This window comes from Pseudorca crassidens, chromosome 11 (genome assembly GCF_039906515.1).
Source record: "Pseudorca crassidens isolate mPseCra1 chromosome 11, mPseCra1.hap1, whole genome shotgun sequence".
Lineage (NCBI taxonomy): Eukaryota > Metazoa > Chordata > Mammalia > Artiodactyla > Delphinidae > Pseudorca > Pseudorca crassidens.
This window is the reverse complement of record NC_090306.1, coordinates 39,493,781-39,520,912: the sequence shown is the minus strand read 5'-3', so window position 1 is coordinate 39,520,912 and position 27,132 is coordinate 39,493,781. Positions and strand designations below refer to the sequence as shown.

At 39.2% G+C, this 27,132-nt stretch overlaps 1 protein-coding gene across 1 annotated transcript in view; it reads left to right on the top strand.

Annotated features, from left to right (window-relative positions):
- The window catches only part of DBX2 (developing brain homeobox 2), a 43,438-nt gene extending 17,677 nt beyond the window's left edge, over positions 1-25,761 (top strand). The window contains exons 3-4 of the mRNA XM_067696280.1: positions 14,833-15,020; positions 20,866-25,761. Of these exons, the coding sequence (XP_067552381.1) occupies positions 14,833-15,020; positions 20,866-21,198 (521 nt within the window). The 3' untranslated portion in view covers positions 21,199-25,761. The remainder of the gene's footprint in view (positions 1-14,832; positions 15,021-20,865) is intronic.
- Positions 25,762-27,132: the final 1,371 nt, after the last annotated feature.

The following is a 27,132-nucleotide window of genomic DNA, read 5'->3' as shown; positions in this document are numbered from 1 at the left end:
TTTTCATTTAATAAAACGTACAAGGGGAAAATCAGCACAGTTCAGACTGAGGATGAGAATGCACTTGGTTTGTCTCCATTTCTAAGTTGGCATTTTAAAACAGCATAGAAGGGTGGAGTCAACATGGCGTACTAGGAGGATGCGGAATTCGCGTCTCGGCACAACTAGGGCACCTACCAGGCACCGGTGGGGAACCTCGGAAACCTAAGGGAATGGGAGGAGGCCCCAGTGACCGGGTAGGACATGGGTCATTGGGGGAAGGAAGGGGGAGGAAAAGTGGAGGCGGGATGGGACTGGCACCCCTGAGGGGCGGCTGGGTGAGGGGAAGGGATCCCACACCCGAAGGGGGAAATTGGGGAACCATTGGGAGGGCAGAGGATCAAAAGGGAGTATGGCCAGGTTTCTCCTGCCCACTTGGGCCCCCAGGAACCTGCTGAGATCCCGGGCCTGATCCTCTGCCCACCAAGGCCCCCTCCAGCCGTGCAGGTCCTGAGGGAGCGGGAGGGAGGGAAGGGGGAGCAAAAGTAAAGGCCAGACCTCCAGGACCAGCACCCCGAGGGGTGGCTGGGGGAGGGGAGGAGTGCCTAAACCCAGTGGGACTGACCCACGGTTACGGGTCCAGCAGTGGTGACAGGGGAGAACCTGGGGGAGATGGGGGTGGGGGGCGTGGAGGAACGCAGCCAGTGCTTTCCCTGTCCACTTAGGCACCGGAAAGCCTGTTGGGCTCCCGGGCCTAATCCTCTGCCCTTGGACCCTCGCTCCTGCCATGCAGAACCCAAGCCCCACCCATACACCCTCACTCAGGGCGCTACTTCCAAACTCCAGAACTACACACTCCAGAGTCCCTCCGTTTGACGTGCTCCCTCTCCTATTCCACGCAGGTCCTAAGCAGAGGCCCCACCCCATGCTCAAACGTAGCCCCCCCACCCACCTAGGTCCCGTCCCACCCTAAACCCCGCCCCTGCCTAAGTTCCACCCCTGCCTAAATTCTGCCCCCATAGTCAAGGCTAATTTTTTTTTTCTTTTTTCCTCTTTTAGATTGGGATTGTTTTACCTTATTGATTCATTGTGGTTGATTCTTTTATATTTTTATTTTTTCAATTCTTTTATTTTTCCAATTTTATTTTATTCTTTATACTTTGTTATTGTTCTCTCCTTTTGGCTTGTTTCCCCTCCCCCCCTTTTTTTTCCTTTTCTTTTTTCTGGTGTGGTTTTATTTTACTTTGTTGCAGTTGTTCCAATTATAGTTTTATTTTTCCTAATGTATTTTTTATCATTCTAATTTTATTTTGTTTTTTATTCTTTGATATTGTACTGCTCTTTCCTTTCTTTCTTTCTTTCTTTTTTTTTTTTTTACTGCACTATGAAGCTTGTGGGATCTTGGTTCCCAGACCAGAGGTTGGGCCCGAGCTCCTGTGCAGGGAGCTCAGAGTCCAAACTGCTGGACTAACAGAGAACCTCAGACCCCAGGGAATATTAATCGGAGTGAGGACTCCCGGAGGTCCTCATCTAAGCTCCAAAACCCAGCTCTATCCAACTGCCTGCAAACTCCATTGCTGGATGTCTCAGTCCAAACAACCAGTAAGACAGGAATACAGTACCATCCATCAAAAAAAAAAAAAAAAAAGAAACAACAAAAAATTACATTACAGACGAAGGAGCAAGGTAAAAACCTACAAGACCAAATAAATGAAGATGAAATAGGCAACCTACCTGAGAAAGAATTCAGAGTAATGATAGTAAAGATGATCCAAAATCTCAGAAACAGAATGGAGAAAATACAAAAAAACATTTAACAAAGATCTAGAAGACCTAAAGAGCAAACAAACAGTTATGACTAACACAATTACTGAAATTAAAAATACTTTAGAAGGAATCAATAGCAGAATAACTGAGGCAGAAGAACAGATAAATAAGCTGGAAGATAAAATGGTGGAAATAACTGTCAGGGAGCAGAATAAAGAAAAAATAATGAAAAGAATTGAGGGTCGTCTCATAGACCTCTGGGACAACATTAAACGCATGAACATTCAAATTATAGGGGTCCCAGAAGAAGAGAAAAAGAAAGGGTCTGAGAAAATATTTGAAGAGATATAGTCGAAAACAACCCTAACATGGGAAAGGAACTAGTCAATCAAGTCCAGGAAGTGCAGAGAGTACCATACAGGATAAACCCAAAGAGAAACACACCAAGACACATATTATTCAAACTATCAAAAATTAAATACAAAGAAAAAATATTAAAAGCAACAAATAACATACAAGGGAATCCCCATAAGGTTAACAGCTGATCTTTCAGCAGAAACTGTAAGCCAGAAGGGAGTGGCAGGACATATTTAAAGTGATGAAAGGGAAAAACCTACAACCAAGATTACTCTACCCAGCAAGGATCTCATTCAGATTTGATGGAGAAATTAAAACCTCTACAGACAAGCAAAAATTAAGAGAATTCAGCACCACCAAACCAGCTTTACAACAAATGCAAAGGAACTTCTCTAGGCAGGAAACACGAGAGAAGTAAAAGACCTACAAAAACAAACCCAAAGTAATTAAGAAAATGGTAATAGGAGCATATATACGATAATTACCTTAAATGTAAATGGATTAAATGCTCCAACTAAAAGACATAGACTGGCTGAATGGATACAAAAACAAGATGCATATATATGCTGTCTAGAAGAGACCCACTTCAGACCTAGGGACATATACAGATGGAAAGTGAGGGGATGGAAAAAGATATTCCATGCAAATGGAAATCAAAAGAAAGCTGGAGTAGCAATACTCATATCAGACAAAATAGACTTTAAAATAAAGACTATTACAAGAGACAAAGAAGGACACTACATAATGATCAAGGGATCAATCCAAGAAGATATAACAATTGTAAATATTTATGCACCCAATATAGGAGCACCTCAATACATAAGACTAATTCTAACAGGCATAAAAGGGGAAATTGGCAGTAACACAGTCATAGCAGGGGACTTTAACACCCCAATGGACAGATCATCCAAAGTGAAAATAAATAAGGAAAAACAAGCTTTAAATGACACATTAAACAAGATGGATTTAATTGATATTTATAGGACATTCCATCCAAAAACAACAGAATACACTTTCTTCTCAAGTGCTCATGGAACACTCTCCAGGATAGACCATATCTTGGGTCACAAATCAAGCCTTGGTAAATTTAAGAAAATTGAAATCATATCAAGTATCTTTTCCAACCACAACACTATGAGACTAAATATCAGTTACAGGAAAGAAACTAAAAAATACAAACACATGGAGGCTAAACAATATGCTACTAAATAACGAAGTGATCACTGAAGAAATCAAACAGGAAATCAAAAAATACCTAGAAACAAATGACAGTGAAAACACGATGACCCAAAACCTATAGGATGCAACAAAAGCAGTTCTAAGAGGGAAGTTTATAGCAATACAATCCTACTTCAGGAAACAAGAAAAATTTCAAATGAACAAACTAACCTTACATCTAAAGCAATTAAAGAAAGAAGAACAAAAAAAACCCAAAGTTAGCAGAAGGAAAGAAATCCTAAAGATCAGATCAGAAATAAATGAAAAAGAAATACAAAAGATCAATAAAACTGAAAGCTGGTTCTTTGAGAAGATAAACAAAATTGATAAACCATTAGCCAGACTCATCAAGAAAAAAAAAGAAGACTCAAATCAGCAGAATTAGAAATGAAAAAGAAGTAACAGCTGACACTGCAGAAATACAAATGATCATGAGAGATTACTAGAAGCTACTATATGCCAGTAAAATGCACAACCTGGAAGAAATGGACAAATTCGTAGAAAAGCACAACCTTCCGAAACTGAACCAGAAAGAAATAGAAAATATAAACAGACCAATCACAAGCACTGAAATTGAGACTGTGATTAAAAATCTTCCAAAAAACAAAAGCCCAGGACCAGATGGATTCACAGGTGAATTCTATCAAACATTTAGAGAAGAGTTAACACCTATCCTTCTCAAACTCTTCCAAAATATAGCAGAGGGAGGAACACTCCCAGACTCATTCTATGAGGCCACCATCACCCTGAGACCAAAACCAGACAAAGATGTCACAAACAAAGAAAACTATAGGCCAATATCTCTGATGAGCATAGATGCAAAAATCCTCAACAAAATGCTAACGAACAGAATCCAACAGCACATTAAAGGATCATACACCATGATCAAGTGGGCTTTATTCCAGAGATGCAAGGATTCTTCAATATATGCAAATCAGTCAATGTGATACACCATATTAACAAATTGAACAATAAAAATCATATGATAATCTCAATAGATGCAGAAGAGGCTTTCGACAAAATTCAACACCCATTTATGATAACCCTCCAGAAAGCAGGCATAGAGGGAACCTACCTCAACATAATAAAGGCCATATATGACAAACACACAGCCAACATTGTTCTCAATGGTGAAAAACTGAAACCATTTCCTCTAAGATCAGGAACAAGACAAGGTTGCCCACTTTCATCAGTATTATTCAACATAGTTTTGGAAGTTTTAGCCACTGCAATCAAAGAAGAAGAAAAAATATAAGGAATCCAAATGAGAAAAGAAGAAGTAAACCTGTCACTGTTTGTAGATGACATGATACTATACATAGAGAATCCTAAAGATACTACCAGAAAACTACGAGAGCTAATCAATGAATGTGGGAGAGTAGCAGGATACAAAATTAAAGCAGAGAAATCTCTTGCATTCCTGTACACTAATGATGAAAAATCTGATAGAGAAATTAAGGAAACACTCCGATTTACCATTGCAACAAAAAGAATAAAATACCTAGGAATAAACCTACCTAGGGAGAGAAAAGACCTGTATGCAGAAAACTATAAGACACTAATGGAAGGAATTAAAGATTATACAAACAGATGGAGAGATATACCATGTTCTGGGATTGGAAGAATCAACATTGTGAAAATGACTATACTACCCAAAGCAATCCACAGATTCAGTGCAATCCTTATCAAACTACCAAGGCAGTTTTCACAGAACTAGAACAAAAAATTATACAATTTGTATGGAAACACAAAAGGCCCCGAATAGCCAAAGCAATCTTGAGAAAGAAAAATGGAGCTGGAGGAATCAGGCTCCTGGACTTCAGACTATACTACAAAGCTACAGTAATCTAGACAGTGTGGTACTAGCACAAAAACAGAAATATAGATCAATGGAACAGGGTAGATAGCCCAGAGATAAACCCACACACATATGGTCACTTTATCTTTGATAAAGGAGGCAAAAGTATACAATGGAGAAAAGATCGCCTCTTCAATAAGTGGTGCAGGGGAAACTGGACACCTACATGTAAAAGAGTGAAATTAGAACACTTCCTAACACCATACACAAAAGTAAACTCAAAATGGATTAAAGACCTAAATGTAAGGCAGACACGATAAAACTCTTAGAGGAAATCATAGGCAGAGCACTCTATGACATAAATCACAGCAAGATCCTTTTTGACCCACCTGCTAGAGAAATGGAAATAAAAACAAAAATAAACGGGATTTAATGAAACGTAAAAGCTTTTGCATAGCAAAGGTAATCATAAACAACATGAAAAGACACCCCTCAGAATGGTAGAAAATACTTGCAAGCGAAGCAACCGACAAAGGATTAATCTCCAAAATATACAAGCAGCTCAACATCAAAAAAACAAACAACCCAATCCAAAAATGGGCAGAAGACCTAAATAGACACTTCTCCAAAGAAGATATACAGATTGCCAACAAACACATGAAAAGCTGCTCAACATCACAAGTCATTAGAGGAATGCAAAGCAAAACTACAATGAGGTATCACTTCACACTGTCAGAATGGCCATCATCAAAAAACCTACAAACAATACTGGAGAGGGTGTGGAGAAAAGGGAACCCTCTTGTACTGTTGGTGGGAATGTAAATTGATACAGCCACTATGGAGAACAGTATGGAGGTTCCTTAAAAAACTAAAAATAGAATTACCCTACAACACAGCAATCCCACTACTGGGCATATGCCCTGAGAAAACCGTAATTCAGAAAGAGTCATGTACCACAATGTTCATTGCATCACTATTTACAATAGCCAGGACATGGAAGTAACCTAAGTGTCCATCAACAGATGAATGGATAATGAAGATGTGGCACATATATACAGTGGAATATTATTCAGCCATAAAAAGAAACAAAATTGAGTTATTTGTAGTGAGGTGGATGGACCTAGAGTCTGTCATACAGAGTGGAGTAAGTCAGAAAGAGAAAAATACTGTATATTAACACATATATATGGAATCTAAAGAAAATAAAAATGTTCTGATGAACCTAGGGGCAGGACAGGAAGAAAGACCCAGACATAGAGAATGGACTTGAGGACATGCAGAGGGGGAAGAGTAAGCTGGGACGAAGTGAGAGAGTAACATTGACATACATACACTACCAAATGTAAAATAGATAGTTAGTGGGAAGCAGCCGCATAGCACAGGGAGATCAGCTCGGTGCTTTGTGACCACCTAGAGGGGTGGGATAGGGAGGGTGGGAGGGAGACGCAAGAGGGAGGGGATATAGGGATATACGTATGCATATAGCTGATTCACTTTGTTATACAGCAGAAACTAGCGCAACATTGTATAGCAATTATACTCCAATAAAGATGTTTAAAAAAAAAGAAAGAACACTAGAAAAAATAAATAAATAAATAAAATAAAACAGCATAGAGATGCCACAAGTGTTCTTAATAAACATTGGTGTCTCATTGGTGATAAATCTGAAATGAATTTCTTATTTTCTTATTTATGATGTTCACTGTATTGGCAGCAAATAATAATGAAATGGTGGATTTAGGCTTTCAATTAAGAATATTAACATAAATAATAATGATACCAAGGAACAGTTAATAAGACTTACAACTGCCCGGTAAGCTTTTTAATTTAAGGCATTTACTAGATTTTCTTTTCTTCTTCTTTTTTTAATAGGAAGAATGATTTTATGCCCAAGCATTTAAGTTTTTTTCCATTTGTACGAAAGAAGGAAAATGAACTGTTGAAGTAATTTTGTATTATTTTGTATTTCAGTTCGGATAGCCAAAATTATGGTTTACACTAAAAATTTTACTAAGAGATGAAATCAGTGGCCCTCATCATTGTTTCACAATATTGACTTCACTCTTTCTAAAAGGTGTAGGATTAGAGCAACACATCCTCAGCTAGCAAGTGAAATACCATTTTGACTGTTAACATGATTCACTTGTTTAAAATTGATTTAGTTTCTCTTGTTAACCTTTTAGATTTATGATTGACTTGTGGCACTGTGGAAACAATCATTCATCTAGTGCCCTTCTCACATATAATAAATAATTTAATAGGGTATTTAAGCACAATCCTTACAGTGGGGAAAAATTTAAAGGCAGTGGTAAAAGTTCTCCTCTCCCCCAAAGCAGTGTAAGGAAAATCTTTGATAGTATATCCATAAGGTTCTTTTCAAAATAACATACTTCATAAAATGAGATGGAAAGTTGTAGAAGTTATGCAGAGAATGACCTTAAGGAAAAGACTACATGAAATGTATAGGAGTCTTAATTTTGTAGAATAGCTAATTGAATTAATGAGATAATGATTTCGTTTTGTCTTTGAGTACCCAACTTGAATTTGACCTTTCAAGAATTTTATGCATTAAAAGACAAAGTTTAAATTTGCAGCAGCATTATAAAAATATGAGTGAGGAAATATTCTTCTGGGATAAATTGCTGTCCCTTTTTCTTGGGAGGTGAACTTAGATTCTGCGTTTTGAGATCATTTTACTATCTTCCCTTTCTCATTAAAACTTAAAAGAACATAGAATACTCTCCAAAGTTGAATTTAGGATTTTGTTGAAGGCAGCAGGGAAAGGACCTTATTTTTATTACTGTAGGTTCGTCCTATGAGTGACACTGTCAAAGGTGGCAGTGCTCTGATGGGTCTTCTTACCACCTGACCTGGATGTTTCCTGCTCTCAGCTGGAGCAGTGAGTGGGCTTGGGGAACTGATCAAGACCTATGGAAATCCATAAAAGGCTGCCTGAGAGCTTCTTTTATAAGGATTTATCTTTAGAACTCTAAGATTTTCAGAGGGATGCAGCATTTTGTGCTAACAGAGAAAGAAGCCTAATTATTGTGGTGAAAACATAATTGTGTATGTGTGATAAGTTGAACATAGGTTTTGACTTCTCAATAGTGAAGGGAGATAAATGACACTTGGTCAACTAGGAAGAAAGTTTAAAGGAGTCAGAGACTCGAAGACAATAGATTTTCCAAGTTGATGGCTCTATTCAGCAGTTCCACAGTGGCAGTGAAAGTATTCGAGGGTCGTTCCTGGAATGGGGTTCCCTTTCTCCCCAAATGTTCATAAGTAGTAGTAGTAGCCTACCTTGGGGTAGACAGAGGCCTATCTACTGCTGTGTTTCTCTATTGCTCTTCGCTGCCCCCCACCCCGTACTGTATCATTCACACACAGCACACCTCTGTTCAAAATGCCCTTCACAAGGCACTGCACACAGGGATTCCCAGGGGGGTGTGGTACATGGGGGCTGTCTCAGGATGCAGGGAATTAGGGCTTTCTAAACTTTTCTATACTAGGTCATTCTGCCATTTTAATGACTCTCCCTACCTCCCGACCTCTTTCCCGGCACATTGGTAATTTTCACAATCTTCGGTATAATTTTAAAGAGCATTGATTGGCCTCACTCTGCTTGGGTGTATGACCTCAATTGCACAACTTATCTTTCCAGAGCCTCAGTTTCTTCCTGTGGAAAATGGGGATGATAATATGTACCTCTGGGGATTGTGGTAAAGATTTCATGCCATGCTGCCTGTCGTTGCCACATACATCAGCGCATGTTGAGCCCCAAATATATATGGAAGCCACATTATAAAATAATAATAATGATATTCGCAAATTAGCAGAGCCTATAGCACCTTCAATTGGCGGCCCTGTCTTTTCTACTGCATGCCTTAAACTCTGTCCCTTTTCATTGTTATTTTTATTTTATTTATTTTATTTATTTATTTACTTATTTATTTTATTTATTTATTTATTTATTTATTTATGTCACCTGTAAGTTTCCATATAAATCAGACTTTTGTCATGAATTTAGGAATAATCAGAGGTGTTTGTTGCTTATAACTTTTCAGTAGCTTCTGAGAGATTTTTGAATTACCAACAAGTTCTTGAAGTCACTATGTTTCGCAGGTGTAATTGAGCCCATATTCCTAGATTTAGAAGGTAGGAAGATGGTATAGGGTAGTTTATGGTTAGATCCAGAGACAGCCCACAAAAGACTCATGGGGGAGACAAGGAGAAGAGCATCAGTGGTAGAAGTAGCATCTTGTCACATGCTTCTTGTAGGAAACTGAGCCACCTCCGTTTATGAAAACAAGCGCAATTTGTGTATTGAGAGGAATGCGAAGAGAAACCAGGCAACTAGCAAAGAAAGGAAAAACGGAATCTTCTTTATCTTTGCCATGGTTTTTGCTTGTTCAGTGGTTGTATTCGTGTTTCTTATAGGGCACCGAATCCCAAAGACCAGACCCAGGAGTTAACCCTCTGACCTTCACAACCACTCCAGCTCTGTCTTTCAGAGACTGAGGTCTGCTTTGTGTGCACGACCCTTCAACGTTAGCTTTTACCACGTTGGTGAGAATAATTTATCTGTAGATCCCCTTGACGGGACTCTTCTTTCTCTTCACTTAAACATAACTCAATAGGAAAACCTGTAGGTTCCTATTAAAAGTCGTAGGGGCATTTAAATATGTTACCCCATTGTTTTATGTAAACATGTAAATCTTGGTGAAGAAGGGGTGAAAATGAGTAAAATCATGATCCCTATGTATAAAACCTCAGCTTAGAAAAAAATGTAGGCAGATTTTTTTTTTAAACTAGCTTTATTGGTCCAAAAACTTGTTTGTATTTCTATACAGATTTAAAAAGTTGTATTATAAAATAGATAACCCACAAGGACCTACTGTATAGCACAGGGAAATATATATACTCAGTAGTTTGTAATAACCTATAAGGGAAAAGAATCTGAAAAAGACTATATGTATAAAACTGAATCACTGTGCTGTACACCTGAAACTAACACAACATTGTAAATCAACTATACTTCAATAAGAACAAAATAAAATTATTTAAAAAAGTAAAAGGTTGTATTAGCTCAAAAAGTATTGGCCTTTCTAAAATACTAAGTTGGGCAAGTCCTTGGAAGGCTTTCCTCTGTGGCAAATTATCCCTTAGATTTGTTTCAGTCACCCCTGGCCCTCATCTACCTCCCAGCTAATGTCCTGTGTTCTTCCCGCTCATCCCCTGCAGTCTGGAAGTTCCAAGCCGTGTGAGATTCCTAGATTCACCACGTTTCACACTCGTCCTCACCCCACTCATGCGTCTGCAAATGTCAGTCCCTCTCTCTGCCCACCTTTGTCAAGATGGCCAGCAAGAGGAATTGCTAGTCTTCTGGCAGCTCTTCTCTCTCAGGACTCACTCTCTTGGCCTCCAAGACTAAGTGGCTTCTTATCTGGTGCTTAAAAGCTTCCTATGTGGTGGTCTGCGGGTGTTTATCTCACTTGTACCTTGGCTGTCTCTGTTCTTCTCGGACCTCTCCTTATCAACTGTGAGCATCTGTGAAGGATGGAGTGGATTCATTTTCAGGTGTCACTCAGCGACGACTCAATCACTTGGCCAGATTACTCCCCAAAAGGTTACTACAACGTTTGCTTGTTTTCCTTAGAAAACTGAGCCAGACTTAAAATGTAGAGTGGAGGTGAATTATTTGTCCATAACTCTACAACAGTATCCTATCTTAGTGGGGTAGTTTTGCCTTTCAGTCTTTTTTCTCTGCATTTTTACTTAGCTTTGAGCAGATAATGTTTTTTGTTTGTTTGTTTGTTTTGCTGCTGTCTCATCTTCCTAGTCATCATCTTTAGTGGTTCTTTACAATTTCACCTAGTAGATATAGCATAATGTGCTTATGCATTTCTTTAACTTTGGATATTTAAGTTTCTTTCCTAATTTTTAGTACATATGGCTTTAATAATGGTAGATTGTATACAGTTACAAATTAAGAATTCCAGATCAAAATAGGAAGTGAGAAGGGGATGCTGGAATCTGAGGACACTGTTGCCAGGTTGTATAGGAGATGCTATATGGTCCAGGCTCACAGACTGACCCAGGACAGGGAGCAGAAGCCCATAGACACAGACAGGAACTCTGGCTATGTTTATAAATGTTTCTTTCTTCCCATTCTTGACCCATCAAGAAAGAGTGTGGGGAAGCATAGAAAGGAGCCAAGAATTTGAATTTAGAAGGTCTTGCTACCACTGAGATCTGTGTCCTTTGTGCTGCTTTGGAACTTAACTGCTCTGAACACTTCTTCATCCGTACAGAGGATGTCTGTGGCATATGATTCTTATAAGAATAAAATGAAATTCAACAGGGGCAAGTGAAATAGATTTGAGGGATCCTTATTGTGGGCTAGGCACTGGAAATGTTTTGTGCTATTTCATCAAATCCTTAAAGAAACTCCGTAAAATAAACTGAAAGAGTAACTCACTCCAAGTGCTGAGATCCAAACCCAGTTCTTCCATCCTCCAGAGACTTCTGTCCTGAGGCTTCCTAGAGAGACACCGTCTCACGAGATGAATCTGTGATCTGAAATAGTGCAGAAGGGCCAATTCCATGGTGTCTATACAAAGGATAGTTCAGAGAAGAAAAGTATTTAGGAAGATATGAACATATTGAGATGTTTATACTATTTTTATTACTGACAAATATTGCATAAAACGATTCAAATCTCTTAAGAAATAGTGAATCCAGGTGCCAAAGCCTGACTTCCAGCTATGACCTCGGTGTGAGAGAGGCAAAAATAATTGGTTCTGTAGCTGGAGAATTAACCAAGATCCCATGAGAGGATGAATGGGAAGGGCATCAGTAAAAGTAGACTTTTGTAAAGAACTGGGCTTGATTACATCCCAGGGGCTCTGGCATTTCTACGGAGATGCAGGTGTTACAGACCTGGAAGAAAGAGGGAGAGGCCAGTAGTTCTGGGAATGTCAGGATGAATCAGAATGAGGCACAACCCAGAGCTGAGAGACTAGCTGGGAGATATTTACAATCTTTTAAACAAATAGGAAGGGAAGCTATTATATTACAGAGGTAAAATTGATGAGATTTATCCACTTATTGACATTTTTCTTCTAAAATACAAGTCAGATTGTGTCAGTCCACTGTAGGGTTAAGAGCATTTGTTTTGGAATCAGTATTCCTGGGTTTGAAGCCCTAGCCATGTGACCTTGGACAAAGTTCCGTAAGCTACCTAAGCTTCTTTTTATTCATCTGTGAAATGGGAAGAATAATAGTAGCATTCATGGCATAGGTAGGTTGGGAGGATTAAATGAAATAATGCATGTCAGCGACTTAACATAGTAAGTATGAGTACAGAGGAAGTGCTCAGTGTAGGTTTATTATTATCATGTCACACCCTGCTTAAACATATTCTATTGGTCTTCACTAACTATTGGGTAATGTTCCAAACCCTTGTAGTTCTCTATGGTCTGGCTCGATTCCACTCCATAATCTCTGTGCCAGAGGTCTAGATGTCTTCAACAGCCTGTCAGATAAGAAGCAAGTTAGGGCTTCCCTGGTGGTGCAGTAGTTGGGAGTCTACCTGCCGATGCAGGAGACATGGGTTCGTGCTCCGGTCCGGGAGGATCCCACAGGCCGCAGAGCGGCTGGGCCCGTGAGCCATGGCCACTGAGCCTGCACGTCCGGAGCCTGTGCTCCGCAATGGGAGAGGCCACAACAGTGAGAGGCCTGTCTACCGCAAAAAAAAAAAAAAAAAAAGCAAGTTAGGTGAGGCTATGGCAAACTGGGGACCACATGCTCCATCTAAAGAGGGCACCTGCCACTCACTATGGTAGATCTCTGCTTTATGGGAAGGTGAGCCTAGTGTGGTTACCTTTGAAGAGATGTTGGAAACCTGGACTTCACATGAAACCTCCCAGTTATTAAATGTGAACGACTAACTCAGAATTTTTAACCAACACGCTAAACAAAGCCCGTCTGCAGGCTGGATCCGGTTGCCAGCTTGCACCCTCTGTTTCATGCCCTTCCAAGGCCTTGCAGACTGCTTACTTTTCCTTGGAGAGACTTTATTCCTTTGTGCTTTGGTGCTTTGAGACATGCTAGTCACTCTGCCTGGATTGGCCTTGGTTCTTTCTCTCTGGAACTGAATTGTCCTTTTAGACTTGACTCAACCTAACTATTTTCTCGAACTCATCACTTCCTTTTTTGTGATGCCAGAGCACTGTAGGGATCATTCTATTTCAGTACTTAAGACATGCATTTGCTTTTTTATTTAGAAATAATTATCAAACACCCAAATGCATACCGGATACAGTCGTACACTGGAGTCCCTGCTCCTCTGGTGCCTGTATTCTGGAGTGACGTTCATGTATTGGTCCTCCCATGAGAAGGTGAACTCCTTGAGGGTGGGGACCATGTGCCGTTTGTCTGGTTTCCTCAGCAGATACCCAGTGTATTAGTGTCCTCTTGCTGCTGTAACAAATGTCCACAAACCTCATGTCTTAATACAAGCTTATTATCGTACAGTTATAGAGGTCAGAAGCCTGAAATGGGTCTCAGTGAACTAAAATCAGTGTGTCAGCAGGACTACATTTCTTCCGGAGGCTCTAGGGGAGAATCTGTTTCCTCGCCTTTCCAGTTTCTAGTGCATTTCTTGGTTCATGGCCCCTTCCTCCATCTTCAAAGGAAGAAGTGTAGCATCTTCAAAACTATCACTATGACTTCCTTTCTTGGTCTCCCTCTTCCACTTATAAGGACCCTTGTGATTACATTGGGCCTACGTGGATACTCCAGGATACTCTCCTAACCTCAAGTTCAGCTGATTAGCAACTGTAATTCCATTTGCGACCTTAATTACCGCTTGCCATATAATGTAATATGTTCACAGGTTCTGGGGATTAGGACATGGGCATCTTTGGAAAGGACATTATTCCTCCTACCACAGCTTGGAAGCTGAATAAATGAATAGTGAATGATGAATGAAACTCACAGAGGGTGGGAACCAGTGTTGTGCTAGCTGCAGAAAGGCAGAAAAAGTAGTAAATGTCTCTTCCCTGAAGGAGTTGATGATCAACTGAATCAGGGAGGGGGTGATTGGAGGTCTTCCAAACCTTCCTTCTCAGTTTAAACATCTCTGACTCTTGCAAGCTTTCCCTGACATCCCAGATGAAGATTAAGCCCATTGTTTTGTGCTCCCAGTGCACCCTCTTCTTAGGAATACTTCGTCACACTTGTGATGCTGGTTCAATAAATGCCTCCCACTTGATTTTATAGGTAATGAGTACGATAAAACATACGTCTTATTTCTCAGTGTGTAGTATTGAGAGGAGTGCCTGGCATATGGTAAGTGTTCAACAGTTTGAGACAATGAATGAATGAATAAATAAATGAAGAATTAGAGGAAAATTAAGTATTTAAACCACCTACTAGTTCTGCATTGGAGCTTTGTAACCTGGGACCATGGACTTTCTGACATGGGAAGGCAAGCATATGTACTTTTTTTTCCCAATGGGGAGCAAAGAGCATTTATCAGATTCTCAGTGGAGTCCACGACCAAAAAAAGGTTAAGAAGCTCTCTACATGTGCAGAGTTCAGAGATGAGATAATTGGGCCATGGTACAGAGAAGGAGGGTATTGTCGTGGAAAAGACAGGTGGAATTCTCCCTACAGCTAATGGGGCTTTTTGTATCTTTTCTCCCCTCTAGGAGAAGAGAGTGTGCTGCCTCTTCTGACACAGGAATCTAATTCCAAAGCTCGGAGGGGTATTTTAAGAAGAGCTGTCTTTTCTGAGGACCAGAGAAAGGCTCTGGAGAAAATGTTTCAGAAGCAGAAATATATCAGCAAAACAGACCGAAAGAAACTTGCCGTCAACTTGGGACTAAAGGAATCACAGGTACTAATGAGCAGGAAGATATCTACTGCTCCTGATTTCTGAAGGAATCCAATGGTATCCATTCATTTGGTAACTATTTGTTGTAGTAGGCATAGCACTGGACCCTGAAGCATTATTGAAACGACTTGCATAATTTTTTAGTGGGTGGAAATATATGTCACAATTCCTATTTGGAAATCGGTCCCTTTGCTGAAGAGGTCTAGGTTTTCGCCTGATTAATTCTTCCCAAATGAAGAGAAAAGCGAAGGCTTGTGGCATTTACATCATTACATTGTTTGCTCTGTTTTCAGAGAAACAGGTTACATAATTGCCTTCAAAAGCAGGAACCAATTTTCCTGTCTTTTTCTTCATTTCCAGTCCCAAATCAAGGCATGAATGAGTGACTCATAAATACCTCTTAATAGATTTCATTATTTTGCACTGTGGGCTTATGTCAAGTACAGTCAAGTAGTTTCACATTTGCAACCTTTACAAACCTTTCTTGTACAATGATATTTCATATAACTTTGAAAGAGACTTTCTAGCCTTTTGGGAAGTGCAGCATACTCCATTTAAAGATTGGCCTACTTATAAATAGTTAACAGTATAAGGCACTAGCATTTTCCTATTTAATCCCTATTATAATCACCATATGAAATATCCCCATTTTCTAGATGAGGAAATGTAGAGAGGTAAACAGAGGTCCAGTGTCACAAAGTGGAGCTGCTTTGGAACTGGGCTCCCACTCCAGGCAATCTGACTCTGGAGTTTGCATTCTCTTTAACCTGGAGCCACCATGTACAGTTGTGCAGGATGTTCACTGCACAAGGCCATTTGGCTAAGAGGGATGGCAGCAACTGAAATGCAGCAGGTACTCTGCTTGTCAAACTGACTTTCCAGGTGCAAGGCTCCTTCCACCTGGAATCTTTGAATCAGCATAAAGGCCCTGAAGGGCTAGCAGAGGCTCTGTGTTAACCACCATGCTCTACTGTACTTCCCTCAATACAAATGACCTGGTTTCTAACTTTGGATGTTATTAAACTAGTTATTTTTGGATGAAACCCGTCTTAACCTTGCTTCCTTTCCCTAGGGAAGTGATCTGTCCCCCTGTCCCCCGACTTTTTATAGTCGTAGGAAGCAGTACGAGGTGTGGTAGAGGATAATTGACCTAGATCAGCCAGTCTGTGTTTTCCTCGTGTGTGGGACTAATGAGCCCATAACCTTAATTGACTGCTCTGTGCCTCAGTTTCTCACTTTAAAAACAGGGACAAATATAGGAGTTCTGTCTATGTCACAGAGCAATTTTGTGTCTGTGACAGACAAATCAATAGATATATCTTGGTGGTCTATTGTGCGTAAGACACTGTGCTAGGTAAGAGGGAATATTGATAAATACTGATTAAGATAACACTCCTTGGACCCCAGGAATTTATACAACCAACTGGGAAAACAAAGCAGAACCTCATGAACGGTTAGATAACAATATAAGACATTAATATAGGAAACAGCCCCTGGTAGGTTAGATATACTGCCAAATAATGGAGCTAGATCAGTGGTTCTCCTAGAACTTATGTATCTCTCTGGAGCCTTACACTAATCCCCATCTCTGGAAAGGATGGTCATAGGACTGGTTCCTATACCCCTAGGGAGTCTAGTGATGGGAATTACCTGATCCTCAGAGGAATTGCTGGGCCTGAGAGAGGATCACGTGGGGGGCTCAGTGGGCCTGGCCTGCATGGCATTAGTATGGATAAGACACAGCAGAGTCAGAGGGGAGAAAGTGTGCAGGTTTGGGAGGCTGGGGGATTCTGGTTGAGTTGGAACTTGAGGTAGGTGTTAAAAGATCAAAAGTGGCTGGGATTGATCTGACAGTGCTCTGGGAAAGTGTGAAAATCCGTGATAGTACATAGCATCTTCTTTAAAAGGAACTGTTGAAAAGGGAATGCAGCAAGCCTATTAAGGACTATTTATGAGGCCATGACCATAATATTTCCACTCTGAGATAACGAACTGTTTCCATATTTGTATGTTATCTCCCAGTTGTTATCCACAGGCACATAGTTTTACATAGTCGATTATATAGTTTTTAAAATTCAAGTGCCTCAGGAATGCACGCTTTTTGCCTTATTGAATTTGGCGAACAGCTCGGAAGTAATTTAACGTTGTCTTATTTGCATGTACACTATATCTAATTACACAGTGACTACATGGTATTTATTACGGTAAATTCAAACAAAAGGGAGATTGGTAAAGTTAAAAATGAAAACATATCTGTTCCCTTTCCAATCCAACTCCCTGGTTACTACTGTCATTTATGTATGGCTCTTGTTTGAGTTTATTGGCATATCATGTATTATTTTTAAAATAAACTTATATGTGTGTCATATATGCACAAACATAAAAACACAGATACTTTCATAATGACTACTATGTGCCCTTACATTTGATGTTATTTGCAGATAATAAAAGTAGCTACTTTTGCTATTTCTGTTTTACAAATGAAGAAGCTGAGACCTAGAATCGTGTATATAATTTTAAATAAAAATGGCATCACACTCTGCATCTATTTTAACATCTTCTGAAGGATAATACAAATCACTTGTGTCACCAGCACACAGCTCAAGAGGTAGAACATTACCACCGGGCCAGGAGCCCCCTGCCTGCCCCCTCCCGGTCACTACCTTCTCCTTCGGAACTTTGAACAGCATAGATTAGTTTTGCCTGTTTTTGTGCTTTATACAGATAGGATCACTCAGTACATCTTCTTTGGTATATGGCTTCTTTCACTTACCATGTGTTTGCGAGATTCATCCACGTGGCTGTGTTGTAGCAGTAGCTCGTTTACATTCATTGCTGTGTGTATTACATGGTATACCAGGGTTTATCCATTCTAATGGTGGGTGTTTGGATTGTTCCCATTTTGGGGCTATTAGGATTAATGCTGCTGGCAGTGAGTATTGTTTTGCCCTTTGCTTTTTCTTCCCCCACTCAAATGGCATGGGATACATCCTTCCATGTCTGCATACACATTTACTTCATTCTTTTTTAGTGAGTGTCTCAGAGCAGACCATGACATGGATATACTGTAATTCACTTAGCCATCCTCAGCTTTAAGTTACTTCCTAGTTTTTACTGTTGCATATCTTTATGCACTTTAAAAATATTTCTGTAAGATAGGGAACTAGGAGTCGGATTTATAAGTTAAAGTGTATGTACATTTTAAGTTGTGATCAATTTAAAAATTCCTTTCCAAATATTGTATCAAGATATTGAATTATATCAAATTTTACTCTTACTAATAAGTAGTCCTTTTTTTGCAATCCCTCCACTATTTAAATTTTTGAAAATGTTGCCAACCTCATGGGCAGTTGTATCTGTTATTTTTTTCCTAATTATCAGAACTCGGGAATCTTTTAATCACTTTACTGGTCATTTTTCATCTGAATTTAACCTTTTCATGGCTGCACCATTTTTTTTTCTATTGTCTTTTTGTTGATAGATATGCAGCAATTACTTTGGCTGTTAATCAAAATATTTGGAATATTATGGTTTGTAACATTTTCCTGTTAACAGCTGCCACAAAAATCCCCTCCAAGTTTGTGGCTTTTTTTTATTGTGGTGAAATACACATAACATAAAACTTACCATTTTAACCTTTTTGAAGTGTACGATTCAGTGGCATTAAGTACATTCACCTTGTTATGCAGCTGTCACCACCATCCCTCTCCAGAACATTTTTCATTTCTCGAAACTGAAACTCTGCACCCGTTAAACAATGACTCCCCATTCCTCCCTCCCCGCAGGCATCAGGCAACCACCATTCTACTTTCTGTCTCTGTGAATTTGACTACTCCAGGCACCTCATACAAGTGGAATCATACTGTATTTGTCCTTCTGTGACTGGAATATCTCACGAGGCATAATGTCTTCAAGTTTCATCCATGGTGTAGCATGTGTCAGAATTTCCTTCCTTTTTGAGACTGAATAATATTCAGTTGTATGTATATACCACATTTTGTTTATTCATTCATCCATCAGTGGTCACTTGGGTTGCTTCCACCTTTTGACTAATATGAATAATGCTACTGTGAGCATTGTGTGTACAAATATCTCCTTGAGTCCCTGCTTTTAATTCTTTTGGGTAGTTTGTGGCTTTTTCATATGCTTGTGGCATCTTTATTTGTACAAAAACTTCTCTTTTTTTAATGTAGTCAGATCTAGTTTTCCCTTTGTAGCCTTATTTTTTTATGTCATGCTTAAGAAAACATTCATCTCCCCAAGACTGTAATGATCATCTCTATATTTTCTTCTAGAATTTTTGTAGTTTTGTATTTATGGTTAGCTGTTTAATCCATCTGGAATTTGTTTTTGTATTTGTTGAGAGGTAGAAATTTTATTTTATGATTTTTCCCAAATATGTACATTTGTCCCAATGCCACTGATTATGAAGAAACTCTTTTCATGATTTTTTTAAATTGAGATATTACTCAAAAAATTTCTGGATATACAGAAAAGCTAAGAGGAGAAGAAAATAATTAATGTGATGAGAAAGACAAAAATCACTAATGGCAACAAATAACTGTCTTGGTGAAAACCCATTAGAAATAGTTGGCAGGCATTCTGGGAGTAAATGCCTACTGCAAATAGTAAATGAGTTTGTGAACAGAAGCAAATGCTCTGCTATGTATGCATTAGGACTGGTTTCTTGTGAAAAGCCTGAATCACAGGATTACAACTGAGATGGCAGTCTTTCGGACTCAGCTGCCTGTGGTAGGTTTCTTTTGTAGCCATTTTGGACATTGCCCATCACATTGAAAGAATGAAAGAATTGTTTTGCCAATCTGGAAAGACCATCTCAGGTAGAATTTTTTACTTCATTGGGAGAAATATCTGGTTGGTACACTTTAATAATTACTTCTTTAGGTAAAAATTTTCCAGTTTTTGTTCTAAAACTAGAAAGCTACTAAAAAAGGGTGCAGTGTAATGCACAGGAAAGCAATGTGATTGGCTATCAGAAAACCAGTTGTGAAGTTTCCTGCTCAGGCACAGTTGACAACACAGTCAGAGGGAGGTTAGTAGTAAAGAGAGACTCAAGTGGGGTGGGGGAAGTTATGGCTCAAATTAGAAACTATCATCATAAGCACTTTTAGGTTAATTACAATCAATTGTTATTTATTGAGCCTAATTCTTCGAGTTTGATAAATCCTGGAAGTACTCGAACTTAAAAATTGTATAAAGCCTGCAATTTATCCAAGCATTATAAAATGTAATCTTAATTGAGTCTCCAGAAGTTTCTGATGAGGTCTGAATGTTTATAAGATCCTCAGCGCTGGAGTGGGACTGTCACGGATTCTAGTCTAAATGCTTCTGTTTTACTAGCTATGTGACCTTGAACTGGTTCATTGCGTTGAATCCTCAGTTTTCTTATGTGTGAAATAAGGACTTCTTGCAGTCATTGTGAGAATCAAATTGTATAATCCACGATGAGCGCCTGGCCTGACACCTGGCACAAAATAAACACTCAGATGCTATTACTAGTCAATAACATTTCCTTTGGATAAATAATTTAGCACAGACTAAATGAGATTTTAAAATATCGAAGAGAGTTAAATCAGTCTTGAAAGATGTCTGACTTTCAGGATGTCAGCAGCTTACCACAGTTGTTTTGTTTCATAAGTGTGTGGAGATGCTGTACTAAAGTAATTTCTCAGATACTTCTGAAGTAAAAAGCCACAAGGACTTTGCTAGGCTGGCTCTCAGGATAAGGTATTCTATGGAAGGCACAGTGGAAGAAATTACAGTTTAAAATGCTGAAGTGAAGTAACGTGATGTAAGTGATCATTTTGTCCAATTACTTTATCAATAGGTGAAAATCTGGTTTCAGAACAGAAGGATGAAATGGCGGAATTCCAAAGAAAAGGAAGTGCTTTCCAACAGGTGTATCCAAGAAGTAGTCCTTCAAGAGGACCCCCTCTCAAGATCTGCTCTGGGTTTCCCTTCTCCATGTCCTTCACTCTGGGAAATCTCCCAACAGCACTCGAGTCCAAGATGGAGGGAGAATTCACCAGAACCATCAGAGAGACTAATCCTGGAGAGTCCAGGGGCATTGGCCCCAGAAGCAAAGTCACTGCAAGGTGCCTTATATTTGTGTTCTGAAGAGGATGCCAGAGACAAGGGTGTACTTACTGGCTCAGTGTGAATGGAAGCATTCTGCCACGTTAACGTAAAAACAGTTAACTATTAACGTTTGGACTCTTAAGCCTGCTAGCTTGTGTCTCATCAGTGCCTAAAACCTAACACCTTTGGAGTGAAGCATGGACTAATGTTTTAGGAAACCTCTCCAGTGTTCTCTTATTTGGGTCCTAGACTCAGACTTAATTTGTAAGTGGAACAGAATCTCCCAGAAAGTACGATGGAACTGAAAAGAACGAGAATAATGGTCAGCTCAGTCCTTACTCTGAATATGTGTATATATGCGTGTGTCTCTATGTGTATATATATAAATATTCATTAAAATACATTAGTAGAAATTAGTTTCTCTCTAAATAGTGCATTGAGCGAATTCACTTCCTTTTATATGAAGAAAAACCAACGATGACTGAATGTTTTTAATTTTTTGAAAATTATGTGAAATTTGGACTTCAGTACAAATTTTCATATCAAAAGAACATTTTTAAAAAAACTCTCTACTTTCTGGTTTCTTTCAGTATCCAGATGTAAGTGATTTTTAACAGCTCAGCTCAGAGATCCTAATCAAATGAGCCACTATTAGATACACGCACTGAAAGTATGTATTTACAATTAATCCAACAAGCAACTAGAAGAATTTCTGAATGTAACTGTTAGTACCTTTAATTTCCAAGGCTCTGAACTTTATCAGGCTATCAGTGCGGGAGGGACCCATTTAACTAATGATTATCATTTGATCTCTTTTCTGTAAGGATGGGTCTTAATCAGGGTCTGCCAAATAAAATGCCTTTAAGGGCCTGTCAGGTAAATAGAGGGCATGACTCACCTAAAGATATTTGAGTTTAATAATTTTGAAATACTGTGTTGGCCAAAGAAAACATCTGTGCCAAGCAGTTTGTGACCTCCAACCAAGACTTAAAGAAGTGTCACAGTTCTTAAAATGTTCCCAACTGGGCTTCAAAACCCGATACTGATGGGATCTATAGTGATTTCTGTTTGCACTTTTAGTTATAGACTCAATTTTCCATCTAGGTGGTATGCAGTATATATTAGGTTATTTTTATGTATTAACAAAAACATCACCACAGATGTTTTATGTTTCTTGAGTACTCTGAAATAGTATTATTATAAAATTGCATTTCTGGTAACGATTTGCTTAGTTCATCTAGAATTTTTTATTCCAGGTCCAAGAAAAAATTATGTTTCACTTTGAAGGAAATGAGGCAGAAAAAGGAAATGATGTGGTTTTGAACTAGGTTGTTATTAATCTGTGGACAAGAAACATTAGTAGAAGTTCATGATGTGGAATTTTGTTAGTGAGAAAGCTGCATAAGGAGAGTAGCTTCTAATTTGCTTACGTTCTTAGCTATAGACTTCGAGGGTTTAGAGTTTTAGCAAAGGTAATATTTCAGATGATAATGTTTTCTGTCAACACCAGGGAATTGTTTTGTATGAATGGAACTTGATTGGGTGTATGCTAGCTTATGTCTTTATCAGAAGATCAAAAATCATCTCAGAAGAAGATTGTCTCAGTCCCTCTTTGTGGGAAGCAGAGGCAGGGATCTGCTGACAGCAATTTAAATTTTAAAACCTGTCTTAAAATGATTTATAATACGGTTTCTTTTCTTTGTATAATGTTAACCTCATTTACATTTATCAGGTCCTTTCTGTGTGCTGGAGACTGCTAATAAGCCTTTAATGTGGATTAACTCATTTAATCCTCGTGACAATAACCCTATGAAGTGTAGGGACTCTATTACTATTAGGATTCTTGTTACTCAGACAAGGGACCCAGACCAGTATGGTCAGGGTGATTTGCCCAAGGTACTGAGGGTAATAAATGGGATTTGACCCCTGGCAGTCAAGTTTCAGCTCTTGAAATCTAACCAACCATGCGGGGGTGTCTACCACTGTGAATGTATTCACCCAGCTCTCAGATGCATTGTAAGACATACATTTTGAGGATTGCAGAGAAATTTATTAAAGAAATTCAGAAGCACGTTGTACTTTATAATCTCTTACTTGGGGAATGATTTTCTCTTCAGTATCTTCTCTATTAATTTTGAAGTTTGGGGAAAGTAAAGAATCACAAAAGTCTTCAACTTTGAAGTCTCTGTAGAGAAGAGTCACTCAGGAGTGTTTATGAAATGGAAGTGTATTTTTCTATCACTTGTTGCTAGAAATCATAGAGTGCTTATCTATGGTCGATGTTTCTTGAGAATAATTTAAAAATCAAATGAGAGAAACATGCGTCTTGGCCATCCGATTACCCAGGTTTTAGAAGTGAGCTACTTGGTGCTTAAATGATCTTCCCCCAGGGTTTCATCTCGAGCTCTGAGACCCAGCGGAGGCTTCTCTCTGTATGATTGGCCTGATAATCGTATACACAGATACTTTTTTTTTTTTTTTGCGGTATGCGGGCCTCTCCCTGTTGTGGCCTTTCTCGTTGCGGGGCACAGGCTCCGGACGCGGAGGCTCAGCGGCCATGGCTCACGGACCCAGCCGCTCCGCGGCATGTGGGATCTTCCCGGACCGAGGCACGAACCCGTGTGCCCCGCATCGGCAGGCGGACTCGCAACCACCGCGCCACCAGGGAAGCCCACAGATAACATTTTTTAATTGGTTTCTACCTCAGCGTGTGTTAAAGGCTTAGGAAAAGTACATCTTGGATGAATATATTAGGGGTACTTAGGAAACACACACAAACACGCACATGGTCCACAGGCATATGCTTGCTGTGCCTTGATTTTGCCTTCATTTACCCAGATTGTTGGAGGGAAGTGCTGAGCTTCATATTCTAATTGACAAGGGTCTCCTTTCCCCTTTGACTTGTGCTTTACCAACGCCGCCTCCACCTACAGTGTTCTTACACGTGTATTTCCCTCTGTTTTCTAAATGCAGACTCCTTTGCTCCGAGGGATCACATAGGAGTATGTTTTCTGTCTGCTTTCCAGACCAACACTACTCTAGAAAGCACCAGGACCATATAAGCCTGCAGGCAAAAGTGTTTAAAATTTTTTAAAAGACATTGTCTAATTAATCTTAGGTGGAAGAGAAGGGAAAAAATGGTGAACACCATCCTTCAGCGTTTATACAGGAAAATATTTTATAACGCTAAGTATGAAGGGTTGGAAGTATATAACCAGGTTTGGAATGGTCACTGGATCTGGAGACAGTGAGGCCATGATCACCGATGTTTAAAAGGCAACTCTGTTTTCTTAGTAATGAAGTGGTTTGAATGGGGAACCTAATTATTCAGTCTGGTGGTTCACAGCCTTTAAAAATCCATACCCTTGAACATGCCATACCTTCCAACCAGTTTTGGGTATGTGCACAGATTTGGCATATACCTCATAATACTCTTCAGCACCCACACCTCCCACTCCACCCCCTTAGAATCATACATATACTTCTTTTCACTTTTCAAATATAAAAGCATAATTAAATATAAACCACACGTGTTCTTTCTGGCTCCCTTCATTCCCCATTCTGATGCATCTTTTGCAAAGGTACATACTCCCCAGCTTGCTCCACCACCGATCCCTTGATGACCAGTGATTTCGTCAGGTTCCGCTGGCCTTTAATAAAACAAAGCTCATTCCGCTGCGCTCGTGAGCTTGTTAGACACTGCCTCTGCACTCTTTTGAAATCCACAAAAATATTTTTTCTTTCTGGATCTCAACACTTCTTAAGCATTATATGTCAGGCACTGTCCTAGGCTCTACGTAAACAAATATGAGGGAGAGCATGGTCCGTGCCCTTAAGGAACTTATGATCTGGTCTTCTTGCCAAACTATTTCTGAAATATTCCGTGCTACCAGTGACTGGATCCAGTAAATTTGGGGTAAAAAATAATCTAACATCCTCCAAAACCCTATCTATCCATTTGCAGTGGTGGTGGTGGATTGGGGGGGGTGATTATTGAGTGCTCCATTTTTCAGAAAAATACAAGCTATTTGGCATTGCTGATTTTCTGTGCTCTCTCCCCTCCATTTAGGCCACAATTGGTCCCAAGAGGAGTCAGAAAGAGTCTAAGGAAAGAATATAGTGACTTTTTTGTTCATAGTGCACCCTACCCTCTACTTTCGTCTTTCTACCTTCCCAGCCTCAGATCAACTTGCAACCATGGTGAGTGGTAAGAGCGAAGAAAAAGCAAATAACACAAGTGGGAGGAAATCAGGATGATGAGTATTCTTGATTATATAGGGGAAATCTTGGAGAATTAATTTATATCCTTTATAAACCAGTTCTTAAATAAGCAAATACCTTAAGGACAACGTACTAGCCCCCCCCCCAAAGATGGTTCTTAGCTTCCAGCTGTTAGTTGGGTTCCATTACATTAGTATTTTTGGTTATAAAAGCTATACATGCTCATTATTAAGAAACACTTGAAAATGTAGCTAACAAAGAAAAATTCATGTGTAATTCTGCCACCTGGAGATAGCCAGTTTAGCTCTTGTGAAAATTTTTCACTTTTGAATGTATGTAAATGTGTATGTCTAAACAAATTTGGATCCTAGTGTATATCTAGTTTATCCTCTGTTTTTTTTTACTCAACTTTATAGAGAATATTTTCCCATGCCATTAAAAATTCTTTAAACTGGTTATGACAGCTGCATAATATTATTTCTTTGTAACTCCTTCATTTCTTGAGGTGGACCAGGGGATGGGGCCAGGAGATGGTAGGTCATGGGAAGAATGATCTTGGGCTCCTGTACCAAAAATTTACTTAAGAAAAACAATCTGATGCTTGTTATTTCTTTTAACTAAATGAAAGCCCAGCAAACACTAGATGTAGAATGAAAATTGAGGAAGTTTGGGCTTATACTTTCAGTGGTGTTGAATATCAAGGAATAGCAAATATACTAACTGGAGAGCCTCTTCCAAAAATCCACCATGAAATTTATCAAAACATCCCCCATCCATTCAAAATCCAAGGGAGTGTATACACATGGATTTCAGTACGTAGCCAGCAGCAAACATAACTAGTGTAGGGTAATAGTCTACCTCTCTTTAATTGTGCTTTATGGTCACATTGATACATTAGTTAGCTTTTTCAGGTACATATTTTTGTTCACAATGTGGGCAGAGGTCCAGTAAGCTAATGGGTATCTGACGTGTGTCACCATTTTGAAGGTTTCTTTGATAAGGCTGTTTTGCCTGTCCAGTCTAGAATTCCCCAGCTCTCACAACTCTATGGATATTCTCTCAAATGTGCTTGAACAACAGAAATTATGGAGAGAATCTTTTGGGATCAGAACATTCCAAGGTTAAAAGAGAGCCTTGAATGTTATCTAAACCCAAAATAGAACCATTAAGTGCTTGATGCTAATCAAAAGTCAAAATATCAAGCATGTTAAATTTGAAAAAAGTGCGTGTCATAACCAATTCATAATGTAAATCTAATCCTATTACAATGAATTTCCATGGTGGTTGTCTAGGGCTACCATAACAAATTACCATAAACTGTGTGGCTTAAAATAACAAGTTTATTCTCTTAGAGTTGTGGAGGCTAAAAATTTAAAATTAAGACGTCAGCAGGGCCTTGGTCTCTCAGAAGGTTTTAGGAAGCCCCCTCTTCAGCTTCTGGTGGTGCCTCTAGATATTCTTGGTTTGGGCTGTGTGACTCCAGTCTCTACTTCTGACTTCTTATGTTTTTCTCTCCTATGTGTTTATGTCACAAACTTCCCTCTGCCTTTCTTTTATTTCTTTTTTTCTTCTTTTCTTTCTTTCTTTTATCCAGGACACCTGTCACTGGATTTAGAGCTGAAGTCCAGGAATATCACATCTAAAGATCCTTAATTGTATCTGCAAAGGCCCTTTTTTCCCAAATAAGTTCATAGTCACAGGTTTTAGGAGTTAGGACATAGACGTATCTTTTTTGGGAACCACTATTCAATCCACTACAACTGTGTTCCTCAGTATCACAGCATAAGATCTAAAA